The sequence below is a fragment of the Staurois parvus genome, unplaced genomic scaffold (genome assembly GCF_062004578.1).
Source record: "Staurois parvus isolate SC_StPar_1 unplaced genomic scaffold, SC_StPar_1.0 ptg000934l, whole genome shotgun sequence".
In the NCBI taxonomy this organism is placed as follows: domain Eukaryota; kingdom Metazoa; phylum Chordata; class Amphibia; order Anura; family Ranidae; genus Staurois; species Staurois parvus.
Window position 1 is genome coordinate 241005 of NW_028318730.1, and position 13582 is coordinate 254586.

Consider the following 13582-nt stretch of genomic DNA (forward strand, 5'->3'; position numbering starts at 1 on the left):
AGGAGACAATGGAGCTTGAGAACAGGAGGTCATGAGAAGAGCGGAGAGGATGGTTTGGGTGATATTTGGAGACAATATTGGTGATGTAGCTCGGGGCAGAGTTATGAATAGCTTTGTATGTTGTATTTTTAATTTATTGCACTGGGCAATCAGAAGCCAGGGATTGGCAAAGAGGGGTGGCAGACATTGAGCGGATGGTAAGGTAGATGATTCTGGTAGCAGCATTCATTATAGAGTGAAGAGGGGATAGTCTACAGAGAGGTAGGCCTACAAGAAGGGAGTTGCAATAGTCAAGGCAAGGCAGGGAGTGAATGAGTAGCTTGGTGGTTTCATTAGATAAAAAGGGGCGAATTTTAGAGATGTTATGAAGGTGAAGTCTGCAAGCTTTTGACAGTGATTGGATTTGAGGCTGAAAGGATAGGTCAGGATAGGACAGAGTCTAGGATTACACTCTGTACCCTGGCTTGAGGAGAGGGACTGATAGTTGCATTGTTGATCTTGATGGAAAAGTCATATGGGAGGGCACGAGAAGGGGGGAGGGTGGGGTGTTGAATATTATCAGCTTGGTTTTAGAGAGACTTAGATATAGGATGGTGCAACATCCATGCTGATATGTCAGTTAGTAACTTAGTGATGCGACATGAGACTGACGGAGTGAGGTGAGGAGAGATAGATTTGGATGTCATCGGCATAGAGGTGGTATTTGACGTTATCAGGTGACCAAGAGAGGAGGTGTAGATAGGAAAGAGAAGGGGTCCAAGAACAGAGCCTTGGTGGACCCCTACAGAAAGAGGAAGTAGAGAGGAGAAAACTGAGTTATAGGTAACATTGAAGCAGCGCTGTGATAGGTAGGAGGAGAACCAGGAGAGAGCTGACTCTCGGAGACCAAGGCAGTGGTGTTTATTGAAAAGGAGTGGGTGGTCAACAGTATCAAAGGCTGCAGAGAGGTCTAGTAGTAAGAGTATGGAGTTGTGGCCATTGGTTTTAGCAGTTAGTAAATTGTTACTGAGTTTTAGTAGGGCAGTTTCTGTGGAGTGCTGTGAGCAAAAGCCAGACTGTAAGGGGTCAGGAAGGTTGTTTTCAGTAAGGTGGAAGCTAAGACAGTTGTAAACTAAGCAATCTAAATGTTTGAAGGTGAATGGGAGTAGCAAGATGGGTCTTAAATCATTCAGGTTGGTGGGGTCCAGTGAGGGCTTTTTAAGTATGGGAGTGATCTGTGAATGCTTTAGGGGGGAGGGAAAGGTGCTAATAGATAGGGAGAGATTGAAGATGTGAGTGAGAGAGCATAGGATAGAAGAAGAGGGTGACCATAGTAGTTGCGAGGGAACAGGATCCAGGGGACAGTTGGTTAGGTTGGCATCTGAGAAAAGTTTGACAACCTCTTCAGTAATAGCCAGTTTAAAAGAGGAAAATGACAGCGCTGAGCAAACCCTTTGGCGCTATATAAACACGATAAATAAATAAATAAATGTTGACTGTGCTATTAGACAAGATATGTTAAGTTGGGAAGATATCTGTATAGTGGATGTGTTCTCACGTATTGCATCAATCTTGTCTTTGAAGTGATTGGCAATCTCTTGGGCAGTGAGTGAGTTAATGGGCAGATGGGGTGGGGGAGAAAGCAGAGAGTTAAAGGTAGAGAAGAGTTGACGAGGACTGGATGACAAGATATTTAATAAGAGAGACAAAGTAAGTTTGTTTGGCAGCATGGAAGCAGGAATTATACTTTTGGAGGGTAGATTTATATAGGTGAAGTCCTGCAGGGATCTGGTTTTTCGCCATAGCGATTCAAGAGCACAAGAACATCTCTTGAGATTTCTGGTGTTGTCAGTTTGCCAAGGTTGTAAAAGTCGGGGCCTGATTCTTTGTGTAGTTAGAGGAGCAAGTGCATCCAGTGAGGATGAAAGTGAACTGTTGTAGACAGAGGTGGCCAGGTTAGGACAGGAAAGGGAAGAGATTTTGTCATAGAGGTGGTCAGAGGCAGAAGAAAAGGGTTAAAGTGGCTTTCTACGACTAAAAGTTTCTACAAATAATCACTTGCTGTTTGGAGCGGTAGGTGGTTGGAGACAAGGATACTGCAAAAATGATGAGGTTGTGATCAGAGAGAGGAAAGGGGGTGTTGGTGAGGTTGCCAGGAGAGCAGAGATGGGAGAATACAAGGTCAAGGGTATTACCATGGGAGTGAGTGGAAGTGTGCGTCCATTGTGTTAGGTCAAAAGATGAGGTTAAATTCCGAGATTGATCTGTAGTGGGGCTGTTAACATTAAAAGGGATGTTAAAGTCACCAAGAATGATAGTGGGTATTTCAGAAAAGAAAAAGTAGGGTAGCCAGGCAGAGAAGTCATCAAAAAAGCGTGATATATGAAATCACTGCAATCCGCATAGAAATTGGAGAAAACAGATGAATACAGTGCATCTCGAAAGAAGAGAAGGATACAGAGGGAGGGGTGGGAAGGACATGGAAGTTACTATGTGTGGATAGAAGGAATCCAGCTCCACCTCATTTCTGTCCACTAGGTTTGGGTGAGTGAGTCCAGTGGAGGCCACCATGGGAGGGGGCAACAGGAGAAGCCAGGAGTCAGAATCTCGAAGGGAGGTTTCAATTATGGCAAGAATGTTAAGGCAATGGGAGATAAAAGTGTCATGCACAGATGTGAGCTTGTTACAGACTGACCTGGCATTCCAGAGGGCACATGAGATTGTAGGGCTGGATTTTGGAAGCAGGGGGATAGATATTAAACTTAGTAGATTGCTTCTGATGCCAGAGTAGGAAGGGTGCCAGTTATGGGGTTTTCAGTTAGAAAATGGAGGGCCAGGAATGGGGGAAATGTCCCCAGAGATTAGGAGAAGAAGGAGGGTGAGGAAAGTAAGATGGGATTGGGATGTATATAAGCGCACATATTTCACTGCCCTGGTGTTTATGTCAACATGTGGGTTCAGTATTTGCAAGAGGTGATGGGTGCAGTAAAAGGGAGAGGGTAGGAGTGAGGGTGATATCTATAGGCTGCGGGTAGGAGATGAGGGGTAAAGTAAAGAAAAATTTTAGGACAGAGAACACTAATGTGAGAAGGAAGAGTAGAGGGAGCATATTAGTGGGACTTCATAGAAAAGGAAATATCAAATATTGAATTGCTCGCCGGCCTCCCAGAGTGGAGCAGAGTTCTTGTTGGATCTTCGTACCGCTTAAGTTATCCTGCTTTAGTTAAACTGCAGCGTTGAAACTGCAACAACATTCGTTAAAGAAACACTTAGGAAAGAAACATGGTGTCCAGGACGAACCCCTGTCTGCGACTTCCCCATAAGCTGAACTAAATTTACAGAGAGATGGGGCTGGCAAACATTTGTCAATTGTTAAATTTAGTATCTGATAACAGATACTTGAATGGGAGGGGCAGGAGAAAAGAAAATAGACCAGCCACAAACACAGCCAAAGCCATAAACGGTAATTGATTATTTGACTACTAATGCAGTCCATAGATGGGTCGAAAACTGGCTGTTTTTTTAACAAAAAATTAAAAATAGGTTGTTCAATAGGCCGATATTACCACCAACGGTAAAAAAAAGCGACCGATTTTTGTCCCGTCTACGGCCGGCATTTAATTACTTCTGGCCCTGCAGAGAGCTCCGCTATTATATTTGACATTAAAAAGTATAGCGGTTGCAACATTGTATCTATTTGTATCCATTTCGGATACAGATGTTTTTATTCGGATACAAATAGATACATTGTGGCAACCGCAATACTTTTTCATGTCAAATATAATAGCGGACTGGAATCCTTCTTCTTCTTCTTCCAGGTCACAGCTCATGCGCAGATTTTTTATCGGTAAAAAGATCGGCTGATTTGCCCATCATTGCCGCAATTTTTTTCCAACTTAAAAAAAGTGCCAAAATCCAGAAAAACGTACAGCCAATTAACCCATTAATGGTGCGAAAATCAGCCGATTTTTTTTTCGGCCGAAAAATCAGGCGATTTTCGACCCATCTATGGCCTGCATTAGGCAAAAAGGAGGTAAGAACAAAATCACCAAGTATATAGACAAGTGTAAAGGATATTGCACGCAGACATTTACCTTATAGCATAGCAGTGTCAATTAGCAGTTTTACATGGCATGGAGATAGTATATGTGAATTTTGCACGCAGACATTTACTTGTGAAAGAGCAGAGAAGATATGACTGAAGGTGATAGAAGTAGCTTTGAAACTGCGACAACACTCATTAATGAAACACTCAGGGAAGAAACATGATGTCTGCAACTAAGTGAATGTGGAAAATTCCCTTGTGAAGTGATCAGCCTATTTGCCTTTAGAAAATCAAACTCTTCTTCTACCTTCCTGTTGCATCTGCAGCACTCTGAGGACAAAAATAAACTCAAAGGGTTTTTAAGCTCTCCATACTTAATCCAAAACTAATAAGAAAAAGATTTGGCTACAAATATTCTTAAACAATGGGATAATAAAAAAGCAAAACATACTATTGTTCCCTTAGCGAATAATTGTATTGTTTGGTGGACCTAGTGTTGCTTCAGGGTACATCTGTAAGAATTTATATGAAAAATGTAGGGACCTACAGGTCCAATTTGTTACTAGACACATGACCTCAAACAGACAAAAATATCTCCAGTATTCCCTTTAGAATGCAATAGAGATCATGAATGTTTTCTTTTACATTTTAGAAATCCACCAGCAGATCACTGGGCCTTGGCTAGTAAACTGCCCACATATGTTGCAGAAAATGGTCTTGTAAGTATGAGTGCTGTATGATATATAATACATTGTAGTCCTAATTCCACATACTTTGAAACCGATTTACTAAAGAAGTTGAGAAACTTCACTCTTTGAATACCCAATCATATGTGCAGATGACATAAATAAAGACATTTTCTTTTTACATGATTTGATAATTAAGATGGATCTTCAGTCGATTTATTTAAATGTATTAACTCTCATCACTCCTTTAGTGAATGAGCCTCAGTATTTCAAGGAGAAATACAATCAGGATGAAACTGGAAAAGTACTAACGAAATGCATTTAGGTTTTTTTTTTTAATTGGGAGCAGTAAAAGTAGCAATATTAAATGTTTAAGAACTATTTGTTGCAAGATGGAATTCCCTCTTACTAAATAAAAGTGTTTCTTTCAGATTTGCAACCTTATGAACACAGCTGCTGATGAATACTTTGAGTTTCAGGTAATGTTCCACCACAGTAAAAAAATAAAGGTTTACCTAAGTAAATTTAAATATAAGTCTTGAAATGCATGCTGGGATCAATTCAGCTTACACCCAGGCATAGCTCTAAGGTATGATAGTACCCAACTCCTTTTTGTCAGTAATCTGGTGATCTGGGAACCCAATTTGCTTACCAGTTTGAATTGCAGGAGAGGCATTCTCAATTCCACCCATCATAGGCTCTTTGATTTATTATGTATACAGAACGCCTTACATATCAAATTGCCCATGCAGGGCAAAGTGACAGCGGTATAGCAAAGGCTCCCTTCAACTCACATTGCCTGAGCTACATTGCTTCTGCTATCTTCACCACAGTCAGGGAGCAGTGATGGCACTATAGGCGTACACACAGGGTGTGCCAGGTGTGCTTGGGCACACCCTAATCACCTTATGTGTACAGGGTTTTTTTCACTACGAAGTTCCATCACCTCTGGCGTTAGCCCCTTGCCCTTGTACCCTGTACATAGTGCACTCCCTAACTCTACAACCTGTACATGAACAGAAGTGTGGATGTACTCCAAAAAGTGCCGTGTCCCTAACTCATAGACAAAAAAACATTACTAAACACCCCCCCATGGGACTTTATAGGCACTCATATCACAACTTATGATAAACTGTCCATTGCTATTTTTATTCATACAAATGTTAAAAAGCACAAAACCATACATATATACACAGGGCTGCTGTTAAAAACCACGGGGCCCCATAGAGCCAACCTGACAGGGTCCTCCCCCAAAAAAACACAGTTTACTATAACTTCAGTTATGAATGAACACAGCAAGTGATTAGTACTGATTGCTTATTTTGTTCATTCAGGAAAGGAAGGGGCTGGTAAATGTGACATATTTACTGGAACCTTCCCCCACTCTCCATCCAGAAGGATCCTATTGTCCTAGTGCCTGCAGCTGCTGGTGGGAAGGAAAGGATGGTAGCCGGCAGCACTGTGGGAGTGGGGGGGCCTGGGCAGCAGAGGGGAACATTGATTGCACAAGCAGGGTGATGAAGGGCAATTACTGGAACTGATCCCTTTTATGGCTCACTCTGCAGCAGCTGAAAGCCGAAAGGAGGGAGAGAAGTCATCTTTCAGCTGCTGCAGAAAGATCCATACAAAGGATCAGTTCCAGTAATCACCCCTCTGCTGTTTTGATCACCCTCCCTGCCCACATCCAGTTCACCCTGCTGGCTTGGGCCCCCTCTAGGAGGATTGGTGGTACCCCCTTATCCATGGCCCTGTATATACAGCTTACATTACATAAGACCATACATAGAGTGTATAAAGTCACTTATTCATGAATAGATTGCTAGATTTGATGTATTTCCATTCACCCAAAGCCCAAGCAGTTCTTCTTCTGAAGGAGTTATGTATCTCTGAAACACGTTGAGTGAATGTATCTCTGAAACACGTTGAGTGAATGGAAACACATCAAATCTACCAATCTATTCATGAATAAGTGACTTTATACACTCTGTGTATGACCTTATGTAATGTAAGCCATAAATATGTGTGGTTTGTACTTTTTAACATTTGTATGAATTAAACGAGTATTGGACATTTTATCATAAGTTGTGATATGAGTGCCTATAAGGTCCCATGGGGGATTTAGTAATATTTTGCAACCTGTATATAGTGTATACCTGAGCCCTGTGTCCTTTACATAGGACACTCCTGAGCCCTGCACCCTATACAAAGCGCAATTCTTAACCTTTCTCCCTGTACATAGCACACTCCTTACCTCTGCACCCTGTACATAGCGCACTCCTTAACTCCTTATATAATCATTCACACACGTGTATATGTTTGAGTTTTGGGGTTCACACCCTAATGCTGTCGGCTGCACACACCTATGGATGGCACTAACTTGATCATGAGACAGTGCTTGGGCCTAGCAACTAGCCGCTTGGCCTTTTATCCACATGGAAGTGGGTTACATGCTCCACATACCCAGAAGTGCCAAAACATAAAACAGTTCTAAGTTACCTGTGTGCAGGGTTACCTATTATGTTGTGTCCTAGGGGTATTATGTGCAATGTGGGCAGTCAAAGAGCTAAGGCAAAACAGCAAACAGCTAGGTGTCCAGATCAAATACACAGATGTGAACCACTGTAACTGCCAATATTATTGTAATTCTGAATGTAAAAATAAAGATTTCCCACCATATCCTGTATAGGGGCCATAGGAAAGTGAGGATTTTAATGTGCCAAAATATCACTCAAACTCACCCCCTCGCTAATGTACAGCGCTGAGCAAACCCTTTGGCGCTATATACACACTGTATAATAATAATAATAACTGAAAAAGATATCAATAAGAGCACATTTTTATTTCCATAATAAAATAGACACATTATAAAACCTTTTATCACCAGCTGCAATACCAACATGAAAAAAGTACAATGAGACAAACATAAAGAACATGAAGAACAGGTGAATTGATGTGTTTCATATAGCAGTGCAGCTGATGAGAAGGAGGAGGGGGGGTTTATACACCCCACTTCTCCTTCACCCCCATCCTGCCTAGTCTGTTTTTATTATTCGACCACTTGATGTACCGTATTTTTCGCTCCATAAGACGCACCTGACCATAAGACGCACCTAGAGAAAAAACAAGAAAAAAAATATTCTATATATGCGATTATTGTGATTATGGCGCAAAACCAGATCCCCTCGAGCGTTCTCCCTCTACAAATCCTCCTTCCTCACCTACTCCTCCTCCCTCCACGCCGCCAAACAAGCCTACTTCGTAACCCTCATCAACACCCTCTCCACCTGTCCTCGCCGGCTCTTCTCCACTTTCAACTCCCTACTCTCTCCCCCCCCCACCCAGTACCTCACTCACCACCCACGAGATTGCCAATCACTTCCAAAAAAAAGATCAACGCAATCCGTAAGGACATCGCCAATGCTCAGCCTACCTCCCCACCTAGCCTCCCTCCCACCATAACCCCACCAACTCTTCCCTCCTCTGACCTCGCAACCACCCTACCCCCCACCACACCTAACATCCCGCACACTATAACCTCCCCAACACTCCGCTCCTTCAGCCTTGCTACCGCTGAGGAGGTCACTAAGGTCTTCTCAGAAGCCCCTCTCACCACTTGCCCCCTTGACCCTGTCCCCACACAACTCCTCTGGTCACCCTCCTCCTCCATCCTACGCTCCCTCACCCACATCTACAATCTCTCCCTCTCTGCTGGCGCATTCCCCTCCCCCTAAAGCACGCGCACATCACCGCCATACTCAAAAACCCTCTCTGGACCCCACCGACCTGAACAACCTTAGACCCATCTCCCTGCTGCCATTTACTTCCAAGCTCCTTGAGCACTTCGTTTACAATCACCTAAGCACCCACCTCACTGACAACAACCTCCTCGATCCATCACAGTCTGGCTTCCATCCCCTACACTCCACCGAAACCGCCCTACTCAAAATCACTAATGACCTGCTAACCGCCAAAGCTAATGGCCACTACTCAGTCCTCTTACTCGACCTTTCCGCGGCCTTCGACACAGTCGACCACCGCCTCCTCCTTAACAAACTACACTCTCTCGGCATCAGAGTCTCCGCTCTCTCCTGGCTCTCCTCCTATCTATCCCAATGCTCCTTCAGCGTTACCTATAACGCTACCACTTCCCCCTCTCTCCCCCTCTCTGTTGGGGTCCCCCAAGGCTCGGTCCTCGGGCCCCTTCTCTTCTCCATCTACACCTCCTCCCCCGCAAACTGATACACTCCCACGGCTTCAACTATCACCTCTACGCCGATGACACGCAAATTTACCTCTCCACCCTTCGCCTCACCCCTCTCCTCTCCACCTCCCACGCCCGACTGCAGGACTTCTCCAGGAATTCCCCCATCCTCTGGAACTCACTACCCCAATCCATCAGACTGTCACCTACCCTCCTCACCTTTAGGCGCACCCTGAAAACCCATCTCTTCAGGGAAGCCTACCCCACCCTCACCTAACAGCTAATCTCCTCCACTCCTCCTACCACTCCATCCCCCACAGCCACTTCCTCCTGTACCACTATCCCCTCCCTCCTAGATTGTAAGATCGAAAGAGCAGGGCCCTTGAATCCCTCGTGTTTTGTTTTGTTACTGTATTGTCTCATGTTCTGTCCCCCACTATAATGTACAGCGCTGAGCAAACCTTTTAGCGCTATATAAATATTGTATAATAATAATGTTTATAACAGTGATGGTGTGAACCTCCTGCGCTCCCAAGTGTTTATTTAAAAAACTAAAAAATAATAAATCAAATAAATATGTGTATAAATCCCAATGGGAGCTGCTAGCATTAAATCATATACCAGTGATTAAATAAAATAAGAAAAGTAAGGAATGCAGCGCTACATTCAAATCATAAAGGTATGTGAATGTGGGATCCCAAAATATCAATAAATAAAATGTGACAATGTTAATAATACAGATCAATACGTGCTCACTGATAATATCATGAATCAAATAAATAGCTCAAAACATGTGGAAACACAAAAACCATATCCATATATATGTGCATAAACCAAAATTACACATATATATGATGTAATCACACGTGCCTAATGTGAGGTGAAACAACCATAATAATGGTACAAACAAACATATATCTCAAAGCCCAAAAAATATATTGTTGGTGACAAAAACAGTAAACGGTGCTTCCAAATAATACTGTTAGTGACCACCGGTGAAAAAAACTCGTGCAGATTTCTGGGTGTGTACAAATCTGAGAATCCAACCACCATCTGGATTAGCCTCTCACCTCATCCCTTCGACCCTTGCGGATCAAAGAGCAGTAGTGGATCCCTCTCACAGATCCTCCAAGCACCAAAACACTCCAAAGACAGGTTTCTCAGAGTATAATATTCCCACTATGGCTCTTCTCCAGGAAAAGTTGTAGTGTCAATCTCTCAAATGAGACAAAGGAATCCTCCCATAGTGTAGTATATTTAATTATACCATAGGAACATATAGCATATTTACATTACAACTTACGTAGCAGCCAGTCCAAGAAAAAAACCTCATGCTTTCAGATGAGGATATATCTGTTGGGTGTACAGCTGAATGCACAGGTGTACCAAGATGGCCGCCACGCCGGAAATACGTCACCGCGTTAAGCCGACGCGTTGCGTCACAGTGTCATGTGACTTCTTCAGCCCTGATGAAGTCACATGACACTGTGACGCAACGCGTCAGCTTAACGCGGTGACGTATTTCCGGCGTGGCGGCCATCTTGGTACACCTGTGCATTCAGCTGTACACCCAACAGATATATCCTCATCTGAAAGCATGAGGTTTTTTTCTTGGACTGGCTGCTACATAAGTTGTAATGTAAATATGCTATATGTTCCTATGGTATAATTAAATATACTACACTATGGGAGGATTCCTTTGTCTCATTTGAGAGATTGACACTACAACTTTTCTTGGAGAAGAGCCATAGTGGGAATAATAATGTTACAACCAAAAACGGAAATGTATTTTATTGGGATTTTATGCGATAGACCAACACAAAGTGGCACATAATTGTGAAGTGGAAGGAAAATGATAAATGGGTTTCAAAATTTTTTACAAATAAATATCTGAAAAGTATGGTGTGCATTTGTATTCAGGCGCCCTGAGTCAATACTTTGTAGAACCACCTTTTACTGCAATTACAGCTGCAAGTCTTTTTTGGGGATGTCTCTGCCAGCTTTGCACATCTAAAGAGTAAAATTTTTGCCCATTCTTCTTTGCAAAATAGCTCCAGATCTGTCAGATTGGATAGAGTGTCTGTAAACAGCAATTTTCAAGTCTTGCCACAGATTCTCAATTGGATTTAGGTCTGGACATTGACTGGACCATTCTAACAGATAAATATGCTTTGATCTAAACCATTCCATTGTAGCTCTGGCTGTATGTTTAGGGTCATTGTTCTGCTGGAAGGTAAACCTTCGCCCCAATCTTTTGCAGACTCTAACAGGTTTTCATCTAAGATTGCCCTGTATTTGGCTCCATCTATCTTCCCATCAACTCTGACCAGATTCCCTGTCTCTGCTGAAGAAAAGCATTCCCACAACATGCCACCACCATGTTTCACAGTGGGTGGATGTTTCATGGTGTGTTCAGGATGATGTGCAGTGTTCGTTTTCCGCCACACCTAGTATTTTGTTTTAAATCCACAAAGTTCAATTTTGGTCTCATCTGACCAGAGCATCTTCTTCCATGTGTGCTGTACCCCCCACATGGCTTCTCATAAACTGCAAAAGGGACTTCTTATGGATTTCTTTCAACAATGGCTTTCTTCTTGCCACTCTTCCATAAAGACCAGATTTGTGGAGTGCACAACTAATAGCTGTCTTCCCACTTGAGCTGTGACCTTTGCAGCTCCTCCAGAGTTAAGGGGGCTGAATACAAAGGCACGCCGTACTTTTCAGATATTTATTTGTAAAAAATTTTGAAAGCCATTGATCATTTTCCTTACACTTCACAATTATGTGCCATTTTGTATTGGTCTATCACATAAAATCCCAATGAAATACATTTATGTTTTTGGTTGCAACATGACAAAATCTGAAAATTTCAAGGGGTATGAATACTTTTTCAAGGGACTGTATATGCAGATATGTAATCATGTATGTATTGTGTTATTTGTTAGCTGCACTCTATGGTATAGAGCATGAATAACCAAGTGGATCCCGAAGAAGCTCATCTTGGGCAAAACGCATTGATCCGCCTTCACATTTGTCTCTTTGTACCTTTTTCATGCTGGAATTGAAGCTAATGATATAAACTTTCATAATATGTCTATTTTAATATGGAAATAAAAAATGTGCATTTATTGATGTCTTTTTCAGTGTAAGTGATATTTTGGCACATTAAAATCCCCATGTTTCCATGGCCCCTTACAGGACAGAACTCTTTATTTTTTCATTTGACATTATAGGGGACAGTGCCATATATTCAGTTGAGAAGGCTACACATTCACAATATATTATTGTAATTCTGTTCAGATAGGTTTACAATTCATACATCTCTGCTACACTCAATGGCCAGGAAGATGACTCTTCTGTTTCCTGGTTCAACTTTACAGCCTGAAAGTGATGATGCTGATTCATTGCCCAATGAACAAACTGGAGCTGCAAAGCCAAACCAGTAAACAGTGATCTCACCTACCTAGGTGTGTAGTAGGGCACAGCCATGTAACATAGCAAAGCCATTTTAATTCGGTTTGGTCAGTCTTGTAGTTTTCACGTCTCAAGACTGACTGAACAAAGTATTTGTCAAAACAGTTCACGTGTGTATTTTAAATGTATATTTAGATTTTTTCCTGTAGTTCCCCTTCCAATGATTGCACATGTTTATTTCTTTAATTGCCCCCTAGTAATAGATAAACTATAAATCAGAGTCTATTGCAGAAAGCTTCCTACGGCATCACGGAGTCAAGATATTGTTTTATTTATGGTCTTAATTTGTTTTTGGACATTTTACTCAAATTGGCTCAGAGCATATGCCTTTTCTGTACTTTTATCAAAACATCTCTAGTTTAGGTAAATGACATTCCACACATTTCTAGAACACGTACTCAGCATATGTTCTTTTATCTTCATAGAAAGGCCCAGTTGATGAATCTGGGTGGATGATTAAAAATGTCCTTTCAATGCCTATTGTCAACAAAAAGGAAGAAATAGTGGGGGTTGCGACTTTTTACAACAGAAAAGATGGTAAGCCATTTGATGAAATGGACGAAGTGTTAACTGAAGTAAGTATGCTTTATAACCCACTAATACATAATAAAACATATTTAATTTATAAATAATACATAATAAAAACAATGTAAACTGACCTAATAGTAACTGTCATAGCATATTTGTTTTTTCTGTTGCTGTTGGAACTGGTTAATTAAGCCGCTATGCTGCCAATGCAAAACTAGATAATTAAATGCATGACTGAGAGGTGGTTCACATACACTATACTGGCAAAAGTATTAGGACACCCCTCCAAATCACTGGATTCAGGTGTTCCAATCACCTCCATGGCCACAGGTGTAAAAAAACAACCACATAGGCATGCAGACTGCTTGTACAAACATTTGTAAAAGAATAGGTCGCTTTCAGGAAGTCAGTGAATTCAAGCGTGGTACCATGATATGTTGCCACCTGTGCAATAAGTCCATCTGTGAAATTTCCTTGCTGCTAAATATTCAACAGTCAACTGTTAGTGGTATTATAACAAAGTGGAAGCAATTGGGAACAACAGCAACTAAACCACAAAGTGGTAGGCCATGTAAGATGACAGAGCAGGGTCAGCACATGCTGAAGAGCACAGTGCATAGAAGTCACCAACTGTCTGCAGAGTCAGTAGCTAAAGACCTTCAAACTTCA

The 13582-nt window shown here is 42.0% G+C and overlaps 1 protein-coding gene across 2 annotated transcripts in view; it reads left to right on the plus strand.

Moving 5' to 3' along the window:
* The window catches only part of PDE6A (phosphodiesterase 6A), a 120126-nt gene that overhangs the window by 67437 nt on the left and 39107 nt on the right, over positions 1 to 13582 (plus strand). For both annotated transcript variants that reach the window (XM_089656753.1, XM_089656752.1), the window contains exons 7-9: positions 4677 to 4743; positions 5142 to 5189; positions 12811 to 12960. In XM_089656753.1, coding sequence (XP_089512879.1) covers positions 4677 to 4743; positions 5142 to 5189; positions 12811 to 12960 — 265 coding nt within the window. The remainder of the gene's footprint in view (positions 1 to 4676; positions 4744 to 5141; positions 5190 to 12810; positions 12961 to 13582) is intronic.